This window comes from Trachurus trachurus (assembly GCF_905171665.1).
Source record: "Trachurus trachurus genome assembly, chromosome: 23".
In the NCBI taxonomy this organism is placed as follows: Eukaryota; Metazoa; Chordata; class Actinopteri; order Carangiformes; family Carangidae; genus Trachurus; species Trachurus trachurus.
The window spans coordinates 14434396-14458372 of NC_139912.1; the positions used below are offsets into that span (position 1 = coordinate 14434396).

At 43.9% G+C, this 23977-nt stretch overlaps 1 protein-coding gene across 2 annotated transcripts in view; it reads right to left on the reverse strand.

Moving 5' to 3' along the window:
• The window catches only part of mdfic (MyoD family inhibitor domain containing), a 41435-nt gene that overhangs the window by 11691 nt on the left and 5767 nt on the right, over positions 1–23977 (reverse strand). The window contains exons 1-3 of one of the 2 annotated variants that reach the window (XM_083999735.1): positions 9649–9947; positions 9174–9335; positions 7065–7175 (exon numbers count right to left, since the gene is read on the reverse strand). In XM_083999735.1, coding sequence (XP_083855861.1) covers positions 7065–7175; positions 9174–9267 — 205 coding nt within the window. In that variant the 5' untranslated portion in view covers positions 9268–9335; positions 9649–9947. Of the gene's footprint in view, positions 1–7064; positions 7176–9173; positions 9336–9648; positions 9948–23977 lie in introns of those variants that run through there. The other variant, XM_083999736.1, reaches the window with a different exon arrangement.

A 23977-nucleotide genomic window follows, 5' to 3' on the forward strand; every position in this document is an offset into this window, starting at 1 on the left:
AATTATACATCTTCCCTGTCCATATTTATAGACGCAAAACCAGGGGAATTATAGTGCAGACCGAGCGAGAGGGACACACAGAAAGAGGAAAATAGTAAAATGAATGTTATTACAAAGGGCTCTGATTGAAAATTTCCTTGGGTGTATCAAAGCCTCGTTTACCGTTTGACCTTCCAAACTCCGGGACAAGGACTTTCTTTATTGTCTAGAGAAGGACGCCTTGGAAGGAACAGATACACAACTTAAAGATCATCATTTAAGTGTCCCATCACAACAACAACAACAACAACAGCAACAAAAACTGTGACTGGTATCAGTACAATGCAGATATCAGCGGTGTGACATTAAAGCAAATTGACGATGTCAACCGCCAACCGTAAAACCAGCTTTGTGATTAGAAAATTACTCCTGTAATGTAAAGATGTGGGAGCCAGGCCAAGTCAGTGGTCTTGTCTGGAGCGTTTACACAGAGTGGATAGCGACCTGACATAGGCTAACAGGAATGTCACTTGTTTCAATAGACGTGGGAAAAAATAAAATAAAATGTGACTCCGGACATCACACTGCAATCCTGGTCCTGTCAGTGAGCACACACACCCCATGATGTTTTGTATTTATCCAAGATAAAATGATGATGATAGCTGTGCAGATGATGATGACCACTGAGGATAGCTAAATTACTTGCTCTGATATTGGCTCTTCATCAGCAAAAAGTGACATGCTCTGTATGCGTGCGTGTGTGTGTGTGTGGGGGTGTGTTATGGTAGCCTGTAACAGAACTCTATTAGCTGTCTTCACCTGTCAGGGCTGATCATATTGTGTAGCATCTCAGTTAAGCAGGAAACATCACATTTTTGTCTGTTTTTCTATCCCATTCCAGGACAGTCAGCGGTGACATACTTATTTCCCAACCTGTTTTAATTCATTCTGACAGTCATTCAAATTTGGCTCCTCCACCCAGCTGAAGGGGGAAGTGACACTTGAAGACAGCGCTTAATATTATTTCCAATCCTCCCTCACCACCGCCGCTGCCGCCACTGCTGCCACCGCATCCATCCAACCAAGAGAGAAACAGGGTGTCAGGGGTTTCCTAATTTCAAATTTTGCTGCTGATTGAGTGGAAAAAATAACCCCCACCGGACCTTGTTCTGTTTAATTACATTTTACAGTAGCAAAGGCAACTTGAAAGACAAGAGCTTGATTTGACGACATGAACCTCTCAGCGTAGTCGGTGCATGAAGCTGGTTCAGGTGCGTTCATGTGCAAGTGTGTGTGAGAGAGATGGAAAAGGGAGGGCAGGTGGTGGCGGAGCGGGGTGGGGAGGGGGTGATCAATTATCCTTTGATTTCAAAACGGAACATTTTCCCAGATTAATATGTCTGACTGCTATCTAAATCACCGAAACTCCCAATGAGATGCCATTCTCTCTTACATGAATCATGTTGAGGGGAAGTCATCCACGCTCACACACCCCCCACCCCAGCCCACCCCCCCATGGGCCGAGCTCCGGCCACAGAGGTCTCTGGTCTCCCCACTGTTGTGTGGAATTTGGCACGGTGCTAATTTGAGTGCTGCTAATGTAGCAGAACGCGAGACATCAAGGAGCGTTCAAAGCCTTACAACCTGGCAGCCGTGAGAGACACTAAATGGTGCGTTATTCTCTTCCTCTCCTCATTTCTGAGATGAATTTGTACGAGCCCGTGTCTGCATTAAGCTTTGTCAAACGCCTTTCATTCTCCCTCATCTGTTTCTCACCATCCATGAGGGGAGAAAGAGTGTGGTATAAAGACAGCCTGAATGCTCGACTGCAGTTTCTTTAAAAAGCTGCACATCTTGCACGGATTTAGGCTTTACACGGCTAGCTACCACAATTTCTAGAAAGATCAATTATGACGTGACTCAGAGCAGGCCTGAGGGAGCTGCCAGGCTCCATACTCCAAAAACGTGCTCCACCCTCTCCTCGCTGACGACTCGAAAACAAAAACTGAGCAACAGAGCAGGAGTGCACGGGAGGGGGAGAGGGAGGGAGAGGGAGAGAGAGGGAGGGGGAACGGGGGTATTTTCAGTTTCAGTTACATCGATGACTCAAATATTCCACCGGCTTCAAAATCTCCTCGCTGAAGTAGAAGTTCCACAGGAAACTCGTTCGTTTGAAATTCAACGGCAGGCGCGCAGACTTGCGCATGCGCACAGTCCCCCCCCCCCCCCCCCCCCCCCCCGCTTGTGCACCATCCACTCAAAAGGCACACACATGCAAAACGGCAGACACTGGGACAACCACACACACCAAATAAACAGCGGCTGTGTGCGCAGACACTATTGGAGTCGGAGATGAGGATCTGGCAGCGGCGCTACCACTCCCTAAAAGCAGAAATACAGCTGAGGTCTGTCTCTGGGTCAGGGAGGGGATCGGCAGTCTATCAAAATACCCACATACCTAGTTCCTTTATTTGCTCAGTATCAATCTCGACATTAACCCTCTACTAATGGGACAGCTGTGGGTCAGCGCCTCACATCTATGGGATGCCAATCAAGGCCTTAAGCTGGGAGATCAGCCTTTGAGACAGAGTTGCTCGTCTGCCTCTGAGTGGCTTTTTAAACACAGAGACGCCTGCATCGATTTTAGCTCTAGCCTGAAAGAGCGGGAGAAGAGGGAGGAGGGGGGGGGGGGGGGGGCGAGGTGGGGCGTGGGGGGTGTACTGCACTCATCGGGGCCGGTGTCTGCTGTGGCTGTCTGCGTGTCTGGACGGGAGCCATCCCCTGGTCCCCGGTCACCCTCCGCTGATCAGGGGGGCCTGACAGAATGACCTCGCAGAGAGGCACTGAACCTGCAAACACGAAGGGGGCAAGGAGCTGGAAGCTCGAGGGGGTCGGGGCTGGTGGGGGCAACATCAGCAGAGATCTCAGTAATAGAAAAGGGTTTTAACCTTAATGTTGGAGCCAAAACCCTGTTAGAGGCCAAGTAATCCCCCCTGCGCTGCTCTCATTTGAACTAGCTGATTTTTTTTTCTCTCTCTCTCCTCTCTCTGTGAGTGGCCTGTGAAACGGCGCTGACACCGACTTGTGTGACACCGGTCTGGGAGACAATAACCATGAGCGGAGCTGTCCACCTGCCTCACCTGTGCTAAACAGACAGAGAATATAAACATAACAGTGTCTGTGTTGCAACGGTCTATGCGCTCGACAGTAAAATTACACAAATTACACAGATGTACATGTAATTTCCTGAATTTACTTGCTTGAGTCTAATAAAAAACAACTGATTGGTTGGTGTATTAGATTAAAACTTACTATACTGTACTGTATATAAGTGGTAGGGTAACATTACCTGATAATACTACATTTAAATCTGGATTCTTTTCAGTATTTTTACTTAGTAAATGTGTTTTTGCTCCTGTCATTAAAGAACCACCTCCATTTTTCCACCTCTGCAGATATGTGCTGCACAAGAACCATTCAGACACAAAGGTCAATTGGTGTTAAAATGATTGTGAATATCCAAATTCTCTACGTCGAAGAAAAAGGAAAAAAAAAAAAAAAAACCCGCTCTTCCTCCACAATCAAAATCCATATATGTTGCCTTGTATCTAACATAAGCACTTACAAGACTTCAGTCCACGAATTGAGGTATGCATATCTAATCATTTGGCTCAAGTATTTTGAATATCTTCAAAAAAAAAAAAAAAATTAACAGTGAATAGGCTCGGGCACTTCGGGTAAAATATGCTAATTAACACACTTGAAATTTCCCATATGAAATCTATCTGCACCAAGACAATGAGAAAATAATTACAACAGAGGTAGAATTACAATGGCCATTTTAATCAACCCCTACACTAGCATTTCACCCTATTTATACAGTTTTTGATTCCATGACCCACTGGTAAGTAATCACTTGAAAATTATGGTTCAGTTTATAATAGGTCTATGCTTTAGACACATTATTTCTGCAGAGACAGGGCTCTGAGGATTACAATAAAGATATGAATTTTGCATAACAACAATCACCATGCAGTTCCTATAGCTGAAAAAAAAAACATTCTGGGTTAAAAAGTCTTAAAGTACTTAGCAACTTTGGAATATACATGAGGCAAAGTGGGACAGTCTCAGCATGTTGATTCAACACTTGGGAAGCAAAAATATTTCAGCGCTGATGATGAAAATGATGATGAAGAGGCACTTGCCCTTTGTTTTATCTTAGTCTAACTCCGCCAACTGTCTGCTATCATAACACTTTATAGTTTTGTGTATGAATATTAATTGTTGCACTGTCAGGAATCTGCTCTTGCAAGACAGGTGTAAGTATGAGATGCTCTCCCATTAAACAATCCCTTTTACTGCATTTATTAGGGGTCACAAATTCACTTCTGAAAGGTCACTTCTGCACACAGGTAATAACCTTGAAGGTGTGCCACTAAAGAGCCCAATCAGGGATTCACACAAAGGTCAGACTAATGTCTTCCTTGAAAAAAAAAAGGGAGTCATGTTATTTGACCTTCCTTTTTTTACTACAGAATTTCCCTGAGATAAAAAACACAGACCTGTTCTTTGGGAAGCTAGTAAGGTCATCTTTATCAACCACAGAAGCGTTTTTGAAAAAAAAAAAAAAAAAGTATTTGACAATCCGGTGAATAATGTGACGATTAAACTCCTAAAACTGGTCCTGGGTGGTAGCAATTTATTTCTTGGCAGGGACTGGGAAGCTAAGGCCCTGTTTGCAGGAGATATCAGCTGCTTGAAAACCCAGAACGGTCCCTTGAGGAATGTCTGTCTCTCCCACAAGATTCTCCCTCCTCCCCCAGGATGACGGAGCCACAGAGGAACCGTTCATTGACAAAGGCCTTAGAGGACGGGGCAGACTTGTACTTCTTTTTCTATAACAAGCCACAGTGGTTGGCAAACCCCCTGAGCAACAACACTTTAGCTTTTTTTTTCTTTTTTTTAACCAACTATGTGGATTTTTAAAACAACAGTTCTATCTTTTTAGGTCACACGTCTAATGATTAATTTTTGCAACTGTCTGGCAAGATAAAGTTACTCTTGCACACTGTTTGCTGCACTCTCATGCAAATGGATGCTGCACTCGGCGAGGAACAGTTTTAAATTACTATGAAACCACTGCCATGTTTACTTTCCTGTTTTAAGCAGGACTCGCTGGTTAAAAAGACAACTTGTCAAAACAATGTTATCACGCATGAAATAGGATCTGTGTTGTTATTACAACATTACAATAGGCTTCCTCTTGTTGTGAAAAGTCACCATCCACACACTGTACACAAGCTTTAAGTGGGACAGCTGGGGGGGAAAAAACAGCGAGGGGCCAGGATGTAGGCGAGCAGATGATTTCTTATTGATTTCCTGTTTCTGCATTGGAGAGGGCTCTCAATTATCCCTGCCAGGGATCACTATGATTGGCCACCTCGATAAACAAAACCACAGAGAGATTGCTGGGGTCTATGTAACAAAAAGGGGTTAATTCGAGCCTGCTGTAAATGTAAGAATTTCCCATTTTGATTTAACCACAAACAGACGCAGATAACATAAAACTTTTACAAAGATTATCACAGCACAAATTAGGGTCTTCATCTGACATGACTATTTTAAGAGCGGTAGCATGACTTCCTCCATCTGAAGTTCCCACAGCAGACAGTCTGTGTGTGTGCATATGTGGAGGAGAGGCTGTGTGTGGCTGCGTTTGGGGGTGAAGGAAGAGGGGGGGGGGTTGCATTCAATTACAACGCAAAACTGTTGTCACAGGGGCTTATCTGCTGAGATGAAAGAAAAGCATGCCTCCCTCCAGAAGTGCAATACTCCACATACCTGCCAAACTAAAAAGACCTCTTGACAGAAAATCTTTTTTTTTTGGTAACTGAATCTCTTTTCCTCGCTGCTTTAGTAAACAAGCCACTGGCAAGTCATTAAGCTTAACACAAAAAAAAGGCAGGAAAAGGCGCCATGGAAAAGTTAACAACCTAGAAACAAAAGAACTGTTGTGTCAAATGCAAACACAATCCTTATTACAACGAGGCACTTACATGGATGGAAGCAATCAGCTGCTATTAGCCTTTGCTGACACATCTCACTCTTCTTAGAAACAATAAAACACACATACACACACTCGCACAAAACTTTTAACCGGTTTCCTTTTGTGACCTGCACTCCTTAGCTCGGTATCCAGTCATTAAACTGAACAAGAGTGCATCTAGACTTAATTAGACCTGCTAATAACTCAGCAGTTCAATGCCTAATAATTGTTTGTAAGACCTCCCTGTATCAGGACATTTGCATAAAACATTGTGAGAGTAATTCAGAGGTATAATATGGGCTTCCAACATTTCCAGAGTTATAAAATTAGATCTTAAAACGCAGAAAAAAAGCCAACCATGACTTTAAAAACACATGTTACTGGTATGGTTACTGGTTACTGGTAGGAATAATATACCTGAAGACACTGTTTAATAAAGAACTGCCTCCAAGCGGCTGGTGTAACTCTGGTCCAATAGGTAAATGTTTGGTATGGGGTTAAAACATTGTGGCTAAGATGCAATCAGTGCGTTAAGACAGTAAATGCCAGAACCACAGACAGGACTTCCCCACTTCCACAACACAGGCCTGAGGGTTGGAAGGAGAAGCAAAAGCGGAGAAACGAGCCAAGTTTGGGTCATTATGGCAGAACGAGAGAGCATGCATATTACCACTCACTTGCCAAGAGACCTCTGTGCTATCTTGATACTATTTTAATTGGAAACACTGAAGCTAATATTTTAGTTGGCCAACTGACCCTACCTTTTGCGTGCACACTGTGCAACTGTCATAACAACTATTCCTCACAGCTGGAGTATTTCTTTTTTATATAAAAAAGGATCAAATTATAACCATTAAATGATAAATAAAACATTGCTAAACACCTTCAACTGTTAAACTCAACCATCTGACTGTGCAAGCAGAATATGTTAATCATTTTCACTGTCTCCAATTAAACAGCTCATTGTTGTTTATCATTAAAAATAACACCAAGATATCCTGCTGTCCGCCCACAGCTTTCCCAGGTCGTTAAAACTTACTTCTTACAGGCTCGCAATAATTAGGCCTCTCATCTGTCACGTGACTTTGTCCTTCGGTGGCTGGTTTCCTGGGAGACGGTGTTCTTCCTGATGATTCACTGTCACAAGCATCTAGGGTCACAAAGCATTCAATATTAAACATGGTTGAAGAAGGAAAACCTGTTGCATACAACGTTAAGAAGCAAAATATTATGCTGCGTGGTTACTACTAGAGAGGGCCTCAGTTGTTTAATTTAATGTTATGCTATTATGAGCGCAACTGTTCTAAATTAACGTGTATTACAGCCATTCCTCCACAAACAGATGTAAACTTTTACAGCAGGGTCAGCCACAGTGGACAGAATATCAGGGACAGCTGGACGAGCCAGAGGTGCAGGGGTCACGCTGCCTATTTTTGCCAGAAAAAACACAGGCCGCTGGCAGATGGTTGCACAACATGGTGGGGCGCTTCAGGTAAAGGCCTTGCCAGAGCTCTGGATCTCATTTTCTCTCGTTCTGCTCCCGGGTGTGCTCTACCTGCCAAGCTTCTTTTTACTGCCATAAAGACTGCATTCATCTAAATCGGAAAAAGTATGTGGGCAAAAATCTAGGCCTGATAGCTATGCAAAAAAGAGACAGCTTCACTCATCTCTGTGCACCACTCTAAGCCATGTCTTCAGTCTTCTGGACTTCAAGACTTGCTGACGCTTTCCTCATTGCACACTGCTGCTTTGTTCAGTAAATAAACCTTCCACAATGACTTTATTCACTGGTTTGCTGCCAGATGCCTGCTCATAGCCCAATGTTTCTCTAAGCTTCTAAGTTTGTCAGTGAAATACTGTGTCTTGAGCCACTTTCGCTATGACCCCGAGGCAGAAAAAGGGGCGAAGAATGATTCAGCAAAAACTAACAATCATGTTTACCAAAGCTTGATGTGTTTGTTCCATTGCTACACCACTCTCTGTCTGTAAGCAATAATGGATGGAGGAGTGGAACGGATGGCTGCAGGCCAGCAGCTCGAGATAGATATGGCACATATCTCAGCTAGGAGCTGATGTATGGCAACGGCAGTTGCGTTAGCAGCAGTACTCTGTGATGCATCGCAGTATTTAGTGATCACAGTTAGAAATAAATTGGTCTATTCTCAGTACATCCACAGTCCCCTGAGAGGGGAAATTCAGTCTTTACTGCAAGCGCCTTTGAAGGTCCAGCGAAAATCCATTCGCAATCCAGCAGCCCCAGTGATTGCTTACTTTGTCCTACTTTGCTATTTTTTGACAGTGCCATAATGATGCTTGGTATAAATAGGATGGTTAACGGTTCATTGCTTGTTTGAAGGAAAATGAAAAGGGGGTGTGGGGGTAAGCTTATTTTACATGTGATAATCTTAGGGGCAACTAGAAAGTTAATTAAAAACTATAATTGGCTGTGGTTGCTGTTAATAGTCACCAGGGCGTTTCTTCAGACTTTATTGAGGAAAAAAAGCAAAAACATTATCAAGGCTTAACACTGGAGCACAGATACTGATGTATACTAAAAGTCACATGAATATAATTTAACAAGACAAGGCTGATACTGTCCCAAGCACACTGATAAATGCTGATATGTACCAGTAATCTGTTAATGCATTCATTGACTCACTCGCTGTGTTTCATTTTTAGACCGTTTCTCTCATGTTTGACCAGGCAGGCAACAAGACTTCTTGACAGAATATGTCACTGATATTTATAGCTCAGTTTCATTTGTACTGCACTGGCAGCAGAGAGAGGAGGAAAAAAAACTTCATAAACATTCATGGACACATGAGCTGTGAATTGTAGCAGCAGTGATTCCTAAATGTTTGCAGGTTAACAACAATCACAGTATGGTTTGTGCTGTGGGCCACAAGAATCTGGGTGTCAGACCCAATGAACACAGAGTTATGTTGTGAAGTGTGAGCCAGTCCAGATTTACATTTTGGGGGGTCATTTTCAGTGGCTACCAAGCTGCCAATCAAACCCTGGTTACATTACTACTCCCTGCAATGCCCTTGGGACCCTCTTCAGGCACCAGTAGAACCCCAGACCCCACTTTTTGTCACTTAAATTTAATTTTGTTGTCATGTCTAGGACTGTTCCTGTGTGCCCTTACCGTGTGAGTCTGACAGCAGGGGATCTGTCTCTCGCTGGGGGCCCCTGCCTGGCCCTGCCGGCTCATCCGGAGGAAGGACGGTCTCCTTGGACATGAGACAGTCGTCTTTTCGGGACACACACACGGCAGAAGAAGTTCCTCCCTTTCCCTCAGCCCTCAGCGCTGTGAAAACCAATGTCTCATCATCAGCACAGGCTCGAAAGACACGAAAGCAACACCAGCGGTCATTACTCAACTTGAGAAAGTCATCTGCTTATTCACACACCGAGAAAAGTGACGTCGAGCTCCAGTTCAAAAAAAAAAAAAAAACTTAGTGGAAATTTCCCTTCTCGCGTTTTACATAAACTTGTTGAGAGAGTCCATGTGCAGCCCATTTGTTCACACACTCCCTTTTTTCTCTATCTAAAAGCGACGGACGCCTGCTGAGTGCTGTTTATAGCTTAAGCGGACATATTGTTTATAAAGCATAACTTACCTTTCAAACATGACAACTCCCTTGCTTCAAATCTGACTTATTTCCATCCTTCCTTCCTCTCCAACTCTTACCCCGGGACGGTGGGAAGAAAAAACAAGAAACTGGGTGAAAGAGTAAACTAAAGCGTCCCAAAAACTCAACTTAACGTGACTTTAGTTGCAACTTTGTCCCGGTTCTGCTCGGTCCGACCGCTGTTGACGTACATAAAAATGTCAATAATAACGCTCGCGACGCCTCCGAAGTTGAGTGGCGGTAGTTTTCTGAGGATAGTTGCGTCTAAAACATTTTCATCATATCCGGATTCCTGCACCGCAGCCAGTGAAACCACTCTTCACTCACTTTGCTTCCCTTGGCGGCAGAGAAGTGAACAAAGCCCTCCCTAAACATGTGTTCCGCAAAAATAAAGTTAGGAAAACTCTCAACTTCAAAAAAAGAAAAGAAAAAAAAAAATACACCACCAGTTCTTTATAATTTACTCGTCTAAGTTTTAAAATGTGACGAAAATGAACACAGAGCGTTTAAATATACAGTAAAGTAGCCTATATTTAATGTGCCCTACATTGGCATTAAAATAATAAATTATAATTTATTGTGAAGTTTGTAAGGCGCCATGGCTGTCGTGGTGATAGTTTGATGTGATCACTGATTTGATGTGACTTCTTTTTTTTTTCTGTGATGTTAAAGTTAGTCATGGAATCTTAAAAACTGTAGCAACATTTTTTAAATTCACACTTTCAGATGTTTTTGAGCATTTTTGATAGCCCACATAATAATATAAGTCATCATAACCGACCTTTCAAAAATGTAATAATGTCTGGTAACCCATGGGAACCATAGGCCAACTTAAACATGGCAATACGTATACTCCTATAATGGTGTCTCAGCAGCCTAATGCTTCATCTTTTTTCAGAATGGGTTATGAGCATCATCTCTTCATTCACAAAGACACAACTTACTGAGTCTCAGACCCCAGCTGTGGACATGTTGGAGGACCTGTTGGAGTTTATATGCATGTATGAACCCCTAAATACAGTCTTTTAGAATTTCTCTTACTCTGCTTCTACAACTGTTTCTTAATGAGAGGTTTAGGTGACCCTCTGAGGTCAATTTGAATGAAGTTCAGCAAAAAGATAATAAAAAATAGAGCATGCTTTTGTTTATGGATATCCAATTTAACAAGGTTTAAACTCTAAAATGTGTCCCCCTGAAGACCTGGGCTTCATTGTAAACCCCCCTGAATCCGAAGTATATTTGGTTGGATACTTGTTAACCTCAGTCACAAACTCAGCCTCTAGTTAACCTTATCTCCATAAGGAATATGAATAAATCTGTTTCAGGAAGTCAGCTGGGAAGTTAGCCAACATGAGTTAAAGTTTGAAAAACTACATAGGATATATATGCAGCATATATACAAGAAAAATAAAGTATGAAACCCCTCTTTGGTCCCAACATCATCTTTTACTTTTCTCCATTTCAATTCATACATAATTCACTTTAAATAATAAAGCAGCGGACCAGCATGCTGTGTCCTCTGTGTAGTCAGTAGGATGTTGTTAGTGCAGTGTCTTGCTGATTGCCATCATAGGCATTGAACTCTATTGGTAACAGTATAAGTGAGATTTAAGCCTTGGTAACATGAGAGTGTGGAGGTGATTGATGTGAAATATGCCCTCCCTCATTGACTGGCTGAACTCCATTTTCTGCTCCTAATGCAGAAATCACTCCGGGTCCCCGGCATAATGATTTACGATGAATCTGTGTCAATGTTGAACTCGGCAAACCCCACGTAATCCATCTTGCAGATATACCTACCTACTGTGCAGTGAGAGTTCAGGTGTAATGTTCCTTTACAATGACGTAACTTCCTGTAAGGCATTCTGGGAAATAAACAATGTCCGAGTGAACTGCAAGCGTCCGAGTCCGTCCGTCCAAGTGTGTCTGAAAGTAACTATTAATCTATAGTGACATAACATGGTGTCAGAAGTGCTCCACAGCGAGTAACACTAACAAGCAAGACGAGCTACTCGACTGAAGAACTCACGGAGCGTCCATTTTTCCAGCCAACTGTCTGCTGGTAAGAGGCTAGGCTAACAAGCTAATCACCGTTGGCGGCAGTTAGAGCCTCGCTCGCTCAGCAAAATGGAGCAGTTCCAAGTCACCCCGCCGCCGAAATTTGATTTTACAAAGCCTGAAGAGTGGCCGAAGTGGATTCGCCGCTTTGAGAGGTACAGAATCGTCTCAGGGCTAGAATTGAAGGCGGATGAAAATCAAGTTAATACGCTGATTTATACGATGGGTGACGAGGCTGAGGATATTCTGACTGCGCTGAATCTGTCGGACGAGGAGACGGGTGATTACGAGTCGCTGAGAGACAGGCTGGATGCACATTTTGTTGTGAGAAGAAATGTGATTTTTGAACGAGCGAAGTTCAATCAAAGACAACAAGAGGTCGGAGAAACCGCAGACTGTTTCATCACAGCTTTGCATAGCTTAGCGGAGCATTGCGGCTATGGGGCGCTCCACAGTGAAATGATAAGAGACAGACTTGTTGTCGGAATAAGAGATAAAAGACTATCAGAACAACTACAACTGGACCCGGAGCTGACGTTAGAAAAAGCTGTCACGAGGATTCGCCAGAGTGAGCTTGTTAAGAAACAGCAAGACTTGCTCAAAAATAATTTCAAGTGTGATAACCATCCGGGCAACGTGGACAGCATCAAGGCTCAGGCAAGACCCTTCAGACCTGCCAAACAGCAAGGAGAAAAACGGACAAAGTGGAAAAAAGACAAAGACACTCGACAATGCAACCGATGTGGCAAAACTCCATCACACAGCAAACTCCAGTGCCCAGCCAGTGAGGTAACCTGCAATAAATGCAAAAAGAAAGGGCACTATGCCAGGGTGTGCAGGTCAGGAGTTGTGGGAGAGGTCCAGATTGCAGGTGAAGAGGAGGGTTATGTAGCATTTTTGGGGTCGGTCACAGTAGATCAGACAGATGAAGCCTGGGTTACTACAGTGCGGGTAAACAATCTGAACTGTGAATTTAAAATAGATTCGGGGGCCGATGTAACTGTGTTGCCAGACAGTGAATATCAAGCCATAGCTCAGAGACCAAAGTTATTGCCCACCCAGATTAAGCTATATGGTGCAGGTATGAGCCCTCTTACAGTTAAAGGGAAGTTTACAGCTAAACTTTGTACAGACAGCAAAGAAGTAGTAAACTCAGTGTATGTGGTTGCAGGTCTGCAAAAGGGGCTACTTAGCCGCCAGGCCAGTGTTGCGCTTGGGCTGATAGCGAGAATAGAGACAGTGTCTTTCAGCTCAGTAGAGGCAGTGAAACAGCAGTTCCCTAAACTCTTCAGTGGGCTAGGTAGAATGGAGGGAGAGTACAGAATAGAGCTAAAAGCAGACGCTACGCCATTCGCCCTGTCAACTCCCCGGCGGGTCCCACTGCCCCTTCTGCCAAAAGTCAAGAGAGAACTCACCCGCATGGAAGAACTTGGAGTAATATCCAGAGTGGAGCAACCCACAGATTGGTGTGCGGGGATGGTCCCGGTACCGAAGCCAGATGACACAGAGGTTCGCATCTGCGTGGACTTGACAAAGTTGAACAACTCTGTCAAAAGAGAGAGACATCTACTCCCTTCAGTGGAACACTCCTTGGGACAGCTAGAAGGCGCCAAAATCTTCTCAAAACTCGACGCAAATTCAGGGTTTTGGCAAATCCCCCTATCCAAAGATTCTGCTCTACTCACCACATTTATCACACCTTACGGGAGGTACTGCTTTAACAGACTTTGCTTCGGCATCTCCTCAGCCCCGGAACACTTCCAAAGACGGATGTCACAGCTGCTGGAAGGCCTGGACGGTGTGGTCTGTCAGATGGATGATATCCTGGTCCATGCGGAGACGCAGGCACAGCACGACACACGGCTGTTGGCGGTACTGAAGCGGCTAGAAGCGGCAGGTGTGACACTGAAAAGAGAGAAATGTGAGTTCGCCAAGACCTCTGTCAAGTTTCTGGGGCAAATAATTGATGGGACCGGAGTAAAAGCAGACCCAGACAAGGTGAGAGCAGTCACCAACATGGAGGAGCCCACAGATGTGAGCGGTGTAAGGAGGTTCCTCGGAATGGTCAACCATTTAGGTAAATACCTTCCTCACCTCGCGGAAAAGACACAGCCACTCAGAGAACTGCTGAAGAGAACAAACATGTGGGCCTGGGGAGACCCTCAGCAAACAGCATTTGAGAGCATCAAGCAGGAGTTAAGTCAACCACCAGGTTTGGCACTGTACAGCCCGAGAGTACAGACAACAGTCTCAGCTGACGCATCGTCTTATGGACTGGGGGCGGTCTTGCTCCAGAGACAGGAGGACGGGATAGTGAAACCAGTTGCATATGCCTCGAGGGCGCTTAATGATACAGAGCGAAGATATGCTCAGATTGAAAAAGAGGCTCTAGCCATCACCTGGGCATGTGAGCGCTTCGCAGACTTCCTGATCGGCATCGAGTTTCACATTGAAACCGACCACAAGCCCCTGGTACCACTTTTGGGCTCAAAGAACCTGGATGAGCTACCCCCACGAGTACAGAGACTGAAAATGCGACTGATGAGGTATGCATACACAATTTCACATGTCCCAGGCAAGAACATAGCAACTGCTGACGTGCTATCCCGGGCACCAGAAAGAACGCCAGGCGACAGAAATCTGGAGACAGAGATCAATCTGTATGCACATCAAGTGATGTCAAGTCTTCCTGCCACAGAGGTGAGACTGCAACAAATCAAAGACCACCAAGATAGAGACGACGTGCTGAAACAGGTGAAACAATACTGTATCAGCGGATGGCCAGACAAAAAGAGCATAGGAGGGCCATGTTATCCTTACCATCAGCATGCTGGGGATCTCACAATAGAAAATGACCTACTGCTGAAAGGTACGCGTCTGGTGATCCCAAAATCATTACAGAAAGACATCTTGGACAGGTTACACACCGGTCACCAGGGCATCGCAAAGTGCAGAGAGCGTGCAAAGCAGTCTGTGTGGTGGCCTGGGCTGAGCACACAACTTCTGCAGATGGTGGAGAAGTGCGAGACATGCGCAAAAGAAAGACTGAACAACAGAGAAACACTCATGCCAACAGAATTTCCAGCCAGACCTTGGGAATTGGTGGGTGCAGATTTATTCGACTGGAATAGCAGCCAGTATCTGGTTGTAATAGATTACTTCTCAAGGTACGTTGAAGTCGCCAAGCTGAAAATCACCACAGCAGCCGCAGTAATTGAACAGTTCAAATCAATATTTGCGCGGCACGGCATTCCTGCTGAAGTCAGGACGGATAATGGGCCTCAGTTTTCGGCAGCCGTGTTTCACCAGTTCGCCTCTGAGTGGGGTTTTGTTCATACTACCTCCAGCCCCAGATATCCTCAGAGCAACGGCGAGGCAGAACGAGCGGTGAGAACGGTGAAGAGCCTCTTACAAAAGAGTAAAGACCCTTACCTGGCTCTCATGGCATATCGTGCTACGCCACTGAGCAATGGACATAGCCCGTCAGAGCTACTGATGGGAAGAAAACTCCGTACCACCGTGCCTGTCCTCCCTTCTTGCCTCAACCCGGGATGGACAGATGTCACACAACTGAGAGAGAGAGAACAAGAAGAGAGAGAGAAACAGTGGAGGAGGTTTAACACCAGACACAGAGCTCGTGACCAGGTCATACTGAACCCAGGAGACCATGTCTGGGTAAGAGACATAAAGGAGAAAGGAACAGTGACAGCGAGAGCAGGGACACCACGGTCTTACTTAGTCGAGACCCCCAGAGGGACCCTCCGCCGCAACCGTGGTCATCTTGTTACTCTACCAGAAGCTGGGGCTGAACCCATAGACTCACCAAACCCTGTCCCACCAGAGGACAGTGCACCAGCTCCTGTTCCAGCTCCACAAGGTTCTACACCTCCAAGAAGCCGGTATCCCATTAGAGAGAGACACCTCCCGAGCTACCTTAAAGACTTTGAACTGAAATAGATAGAAGGTGCTTGGGTGTCTGAGTGAACAGCACGGGGCAGAATAAATCCCCTCACTCAGCGGAAGGAATGGGTAGTCCACCCCACCTTCCTAGTTAGAAAAAAAAAGAGAGAAAAGTTCAACTGAATATGTTAAATGTTAAGTTAAATGTTTTGACAGCGCACAGATAGACAGAGAGCTTATTTCTGTTTCATTTATTGTCTTTATTATTGTTATAGTTACAGACTAGAATAATTTCTAAGACTGAATGAACAAGATGTGATTTAACTAATGGTTACACAGATATGATTAATCCACAGAGTTCAACTGTGATGATGTTAATAATAACATTGGTAATACACTTAGAAAGGGGGATGTGCAGTGAGAGTTCAGGTGTAATGTTCCTTTACAATGACGTAACTTCCTGTAAGGCATTCTGGGAAATAAACAATGTCCGAGTGAACTGCAAGCGTCCGAGTCCGTCCGTCCAAGTGTGTCTGAAAGTAACTATTAATCTATAGTGACATAACACCTACCCCGCCCCACCTTGCCTGCTCCCACCCGTTCCCTGCATTGGCAATGGGAAGGTAAGGAATGCAGCTCTCTCTCTCCGTCTATAAGTGTTGAATCCATTACAGGGCTGATGTGTAATCACAGAGGACCTCTGTGCCCCCTCAGACTGTAATTACTTGGATACAGATACTCCCTCACTCCATCCCCTAGCACTGCTCAAAGCCAAGAACTCCGTTAACCAGCATGCAGTGCTTTCAGCTTGCCTATCTGGGTGGCAATGTGGAGATATATTTGAGAGATGGGGCCTGTAAGAAAAAATCATGGGTAAAATTGCATTTAAGTAATGGGATTTTGACCTTGCAGTGTGTAATGGCCACAGTTCACCTCGGAGATTGAATCCCGCAGAGAGCAAATCAAAGTCTGCACCTCAAAAAACTGACTGCGAGGTCCTCCCTACATATGGAAATCATTTTGAGGAGTACATGCAACATGACTGCACCGTGAAATCAACCCCCGTCGTCTGTCTTTGTCTCTCTTACATGGTGACACCGCTGTTGCTGCTGACAAACATTATCTTGTGTGTGATCATGTGCATAGTGTCGTCCCCGACTCCCTCCCTCCACCTTCAGAATAAGTCAAAGTGGAAGCGGCTGTGTAGACACAGTAGGCTGTCACACTGTGTCAAGCGTCGGTGTCAGCGTTGCATCTGTTGCAGTCACATCTCAGAAGACACAAGGAAACGTCTCTCTGTTGACTTCATCTGTTTGTTTGGCAGCTTGCCTGATTGCTGGAGTGTGTAGTGGTGAAGAGAAGCGCCGGCTCAGTCGGTGCACACGCTGCCAACAAGCCTAATCCTCCTTCGCTGGCAAAGGAGGGAATCTGGCCCCAAACAAACATGCATCTCTGTGTATGGCTTCCCCCAGCACACACACATAAACACACAATCCCTCTGAAAAAAACTCCCACTGTAAGCTCCCATGTCTTTCCTCTCCCACTTTACAGCCGGCAAGGCATTATGGGTCTTTGATGCTTGTCTTTAAAACTTTTTTTTTTATTAATTAAATTTATTTAAAGCAATAATTTAACATTTTGTGAAATATTTTTATAGCTTTCTTGACAAGAGTTACATGAGAAGATTGACTTTGATCTCAAGACTCAGTAAATTTACAAATGGGAAGAAACAACACAATAAAATCTGTCTTTACCTGTATTAATGAAGTGGGATCAAACTTCATATATAACTTGGCAAAAAAGTGACTATTTCTCCCAAATATTGCTCTGATGTGTTACTTCTTTGCGTAGTGGATTATTTGCAGCAGTGTGAGCCTTGTGTTTTGTGTGCCGCCGCTGGTACACCTGTATCGTTAGCTGTGAGGCTCCCTTATTATCAAGAGCTTCTTACCCGCCACATTTGTTTTTTGTTACCGAGTAAAACTTTCAGCCGAAACTGATCTGAGAAGCAGAAAATGGCTGTAGGACAGAACATCTGTAATCATCCCTAATGAGCATATTCCTCAGCAGATTGCCGTTCTAACAGAAATGCAAAAGTTGGCCCACGCTGGCCTTCACGTCGATTTTAATGGCCAGCCGAAAGAGTTGGGGTGCCGTTTTAAACAGCAGACACCGGCACCTGTACCTGATCAAACCTTCAAAGATTTTACACACGGGTCCACACAGAATGAGTAGAAGTTAATAAGTAAGGCTTTTTCAAGATGACCGTGACACCAGCTGAACCCTGACGCCCTCACATGATTAATAGTATTATGGTAAGTCCTTTTTTTTTTTCTCCAAGTAAAGGATTGTTTGAGGCTGTCTGATCAAAACTTTCAACCTTTTATTGGCCCAACTGTCAAAGGAGGCTGGCTTTGTGTTTGGCAGTTTGAGTCATTCTGTCTGGATGGGGAATGGACATGAATAGGGCAGGAATGGATGGACTCATTAAAGAAAAATCTCTCTATGATCAGACTGAGGCCTGTTACTGCAACTGATTAGGGTTTCAATGCAAACAAACACCCTATTCCTCAAGGAGCATGGACATTGGGAGTTGAATGACTGACTTTCAGCTTGTATAACTGCACATCTGGACTCCAAGTTTGGATGGAGAGGAGTTCACATAATCAGTTACGAATGTTCACACAAAAACACCAGACTTCATAAATATGTATCGCTCAGAAAAAGAAAAAAAAAGAATACCAGGTGATCAGCGATTCATTCTGTCGGCCCACTCGACAGGTTATCACAATAACTCAGGCCAGGCGATACAAGATACACATGTATGGAGGACACCTGCGCCACAGCTTTAGAGGGGATTCAAAATGGCACCCTTCAGCTCCTGGAAGAACATGAGATCAAAGTTGCCACCCATCTGTGATTAATTTAACTTTATTGACAATCATCCAGAGCCACCGTGACAGCAACTGTGTTTGACCCATCATTCAGGCTCATTGCTCTGCCATATGCTGATGTTTTGATGATATGTGGAAACCAGAAAAAGGTGGAATCTGGTTTAAAAACTTGAATCTGAACGCAGAGACCACTTGAGACAAAGAGCATAAATACTCACTCACTGATCCACTCACATGTCAGCGCCATATTTGCCCCCACCTCTTAGTTTCTTCATCTTCATGACCTATGGAACAAACACGGCCACATTACGGCATGCAACTTTACACTACATACATGCCACTCAGAGACAGAGACGCTGACTTATTAGATCATATTGTGACAATTGACGCAATGTTACAAGTTCGTGCCAGAGGCGACTTGTAGCTGCTTATGTGATCAGAACCTTAGTGAGAAATGCTCATGATCACCACAACTGTGAGCAGCTTAATGCTTGAATGAAATTGTCATTAATCTAATTTTTCTGATGCCATTGCGTGCATTTCTATCCCCAAACTCTAATGAGTGAATGAATGTAATATTTTGATGTTGGGTTTTTTTTCTCCTTAAAGTTTTGTGTCTGTCTTCTTTGTCCTTTGCTGCCTTTGTTGTCCAACATGGAATGATAATCAAAAATGTCAGGCTGTTTGGATTTCTATGATCCTTCACAGATTAGCGATTAGCATAAACCATAAGCCAAGCTAAAGCGACGCTAGCTAAAAATCACAGTGGGATCCTTATGTGTTAGGGCGTGACGCCTCATAGCCTGTGTGTCCTGCTTTGAGCTTTCTCACATGGTGCCAGCACATACCCTTGAGTCCTGTTAGTGAAACCCCCCGGGTTGAGGCAGATCAAATTTTACCCACAGGCACGTGCAGCCACCCACATGCACATGCACCCAAAAGCACAAATGATGGCACAAACAAAGCACAGATATGCTCCCATATTCATGCAATAACTCTCTCTCTCACACACACACACAGATATTCACACACATGCACACACATCCCTGCACACTCCTCCACAGTCCACAAACATACCTATTTCTTGATTAATTGGATGCCCTGCCTAAGCTTCCTAGATTAGGCTTTGACATAGGTTATAATTAAATAAGACAAATTCAGGAAGTGTATGAAATCTCTCATTTCCTCAACAGAAATGTGAGTTTTAATTTACCTCATGCCGAGACGAGCTGTGGTCACCTGCAGAGAGCCAATTCACTGTGCATCGCTCGGCGCATGATGTCTGGCTTGGACAGAATGCGTCGTTAAAATAAACCCCCAATGCCAATTTATGGAACAGCGGTCAAATATTTATCCAGTTGATGAGCTGGGCTGTGTGTTCCTCCCTGACAATAATTAAAGACAAACCCGAGCTAAAGGTGAGCAGCAGCCATGACATCACTTCACAATGGCACATCACATGGCCTGGTTTGAATAGATGGCCTGTGGACAATACAAAAGTGCTGCGGTTTGTTATTTTTCCTTCTCTTGACTCATGTGCGATTACTTCAGTAAAAAAAGGGAGTATGGACAGCTTAGGGTGTTTTTTCCTGTTAGCTTGTGATGAATGCTGGGTAATCATCCTAAATGTCAGAGTGACTGCTTATCCAAACTAACTTAACCTCCTCAACAGCTGCAGCGTGAATAAGCACCGTCAGTCTGGGAAACTGGAATAAATGAGTTTGCCTTGTTGATCTGAACCTTTCACCTCCACCAAAGCACAACACACACACATACACACACAGTTGACATGACACAGTGGAATCTCTGTCTAATTCTCTCGTCTGGAAAAAGGAGTAGATATTCCCCCTCTTCAACTGCAGACACACAATAGACTTCAAAGATGTGAGAATGAAGCCTTGATGCCCATATTCCCCACATGGCTGCCGGATACCTCCTCAGTGGAGGCTATTGAGACATAGGCATGAATGGGTATGAATGGGGCGCTGGGTTGTGTGTGCTGTGGGAAGGGCCTGTTGTGAGTGCTGGGGTTTCTCAGACAGGGATCACAGCCTGAGGTGCTGCGTGTGTCCAATGAAGAGTGCTGAGCACCCTGGGATAACAATGAGAGCAGAGCAGTTCTGAAAATCAATAAACCGCTGGAGCTCTCCGTGGTCTCCTTCATAGAGAAATAACAGCATACCAGAGTCTATCTGTGTCTCTTTCTTTTCCCTTCCATCTCTTTTTACCCTCACCTTCTCCTCTGCTTTTGTTTTTATATAAACACATAAAAAAGTCAGGCACATAAAGTGAAGTAAGGTCAAAGAAAAGTGTGTGCCAGTGATACAGTGCATGACGCACAGTAAACATGGACTCCACTGTATCTATTCTTTATGCAGCAAGGATATTTTCTATATACTATTTCTCTTAGTTAAATATGCCCTTACAAATGTCACATCTAATCCACGGACTCACAGCATTAACGTGAAGATTGGGAGACGTGCATGGAAACAAGTCAGGATGGGGAAAAAAGAGGGGGGGGGGGGGATTTTGTAAATCTCCCATCAAAGTTGTCTAATTATGTTAATCAAGAATTCTCCAAATGTCAGTGTTGCTGGAGAGGATGAGATTTGGAGAGAAACTACTGTAAATGATGAACCAACCAATCAGCTGGACCACAATGATGGTAATGACATTAATTAATTAAAGCTGGACATAGAAAAGAGGCAGGCTTAAATCACGGGCGCACTTCAAAAGAGTGAACACATGATTTAATATCAAGAATCAATTTGTTGCAAGATAAATATTTTTCTTACGCTGAATCAGCACAGATTTGCTCCGCGCTTGTGGAAATTAAAGAGTTTTGCTCCCGAATGAAAAATCCGCCATCTGACAGAACACCTGACTGACAGAACAAAATCAGTAGATGCATGTGTGTGAAACAATTTTTTCCCCCTCCTGCACCAGTTAAATAGTAATAACTAAAATCCTCCTAGTGGCACCTCTAAACCTCGCAGACATGTTACATCTTGTTTGTTTAGTACTTACAGTGACTGAAAGGTAAAAATCCAAGTGTAAACATGTTGTTTTTACATTCTGGTTTTTGTAAGGATAAAACACGGGATTTGAATGTTAAAAAGTTCAGCTGGAGAGTTGCTGTTAGGCAGATCATGGATTTTATTTAGCTCATGATATGCATGGTTACAGCTTTCTCTCTCCAAAGTGATGTTGATCTTTTCATAGCAATAAAGCAAATAAGCATATTTCCCAAAATGTCACAATATATTCAACATGTATCATATTTTGTTGTGTAAATGTTACCAATTTTGACATTTTTCTGTATATTATTGTGTTTATATGTGCTAAATGTCAAGTTAGGGTAAGAAAAACAAAGGCAGTGACGTAGCTATACAGAACAATAAATTCTGCCTTAAAAGAACTATAAATAAAAATGAATCATTAGTGTGTGTACAGTGAAACGCACACTCTCCCACTACGGTAAAGCTCCAGAGTGTGTGGGGGCAGGGTACAGTAGCAGACATTAAAAACAATCAAGCTGTTTATTGTGTTTGCAATAATTAGATCTTTAACAGCGGGAGGCTTTTTCCCTCTGATTCCCTAATTTGATACAGTATCGTCTCATCACCGTGCCGCAGGTTAGCCACATAGGGAGGAAGCATTAATCTAATCTAACACTTTCATTTAAAACTCCAGGGGATCTCTGCTAAGTGTTGCAATCTCAGACTATTAAATTAATGTTGTTGTTTGTTTCATGCTGGAACAAATAGGATATGCTTGATGAATTAGTTCTTTTGCTGAGCGCAAAATTGGACAATTTAAGTGATGAACTATAATGGCGGCAGCATTATTAACATACCTGTGCGCAATATTGGATAACTAACAGACTGGAATTTAAATATAGTGCTATCACTTCATTTCAGCATTTATATCAATTTGATGAAGTGAATCATATTGAGCCTCGGAGCTTTTCTGTGATATATGATCACTCCAAATGCACATGAATAATTTGTTTGATGTGTTGCCAGGACACACTTGTAATTCTTGATTACTGACTGCATGTTATGTAGATTATTAGGGCTCCTACATGAATTTTAATTCGATCAGAGCATCATCTAAAATGTATATGCAGAAGGTAAACTTTTTTGAAATACTAAATGGTCAAACTCAGACTTATCTGTCAGTCAGTGATGTGTCAGCCACTCTGAGCCACAAATGCAGTCTGTGTTTAATTCCCATAACACCTCAGAACTCTCTAGAATGGGCTTGAGACAGAACAAAACATTACACCCCATTTGCATGTCATTAGGAAAATGGAAAGCCACCTCCCCCTGTGGGTTTAACCCCTTATAAATATATTTAAATATATAAATATCATGAATACATTAATTGACATTGCCCTCACAACACAATCACTAAAAGCACGCCACAGTCCCACTGTGGAGTTGCTTTGTCTCTCTTGGGAGAGGTCATGCGTGCAGACGGCCCCATGCACACCTGGAAATGTGCACACATACACACACGCACACATACCAACAACAAAAATCATTCCAACTTGGCCACACATTTCACCCAACTTATTCCTGACCCTCTCATAAACACACAGAGAGCCTCACACCCCACCCTCCATAAAATAGTCACATACACACGTCCTTCTTCGCCACCCACACCTCCCTGTCACATAATCTCAGCCCTCCTTCTGACTTTACAGCACAGACCGTCTCTCCCTCCGTCTTTCTCTGCTTTTCCCCTTCTTCTCTCCCCTCGCCTTTCTCTCTGTTTTCATGGATCAGCAGAGAGAGCAATTACATCAGCGTCGGTCTGGCGGCCGGGAGATGAAGAGCTGAGTGGCTGTGGGCAAACACCTGGCCACGGTTAGAGGAGCAGAGCCAGGAGCAGGAAGAGTAGGAGGCAGCAGGAGGAGGAGGAGGAGGAGGAGATGCAGAGTGTAGACAGATGTGCTGCAGGTTCTTTGGGCTGTGGAGAGGCCTGTGTGTGTGTGTGTGTGTGCGCGCGCGCGTGTGCGCTGGGGTTGAGTTCTGACGGGGAGCAGCGATGCACAAACGTGAGAACCCACAAGATATATGCATGTGTATGTGTGTGTATTTGTAAATCATGAGCGAGTGTGGTTGAGTCAAGTCAGTGAAGCCCTAAAACAACCCCCCCATCACAAGCAGTTAACATTACAATCCTTCACAGCAGTCAAAACTCTGCACCACCAAAGTTTGGGGCTATCCATTCAGCATGCGTCTGCCTTTCTACTTATTGACAGAGTCACATCCATTTGCATTACAAAAGAAAACTGTTTGAAAATATGCACAAAACATGTCATCTCTGATATAGCTTCAAACATGCTCAAAAACACTGGAAAAACTGCACCGAAACTCAACTGAGAGGAGGACAATAGAATATAAAACACTTGCTGTGCTGCCATTTCCTCTAATCTGTTGCTGAGGGATATTTAATTT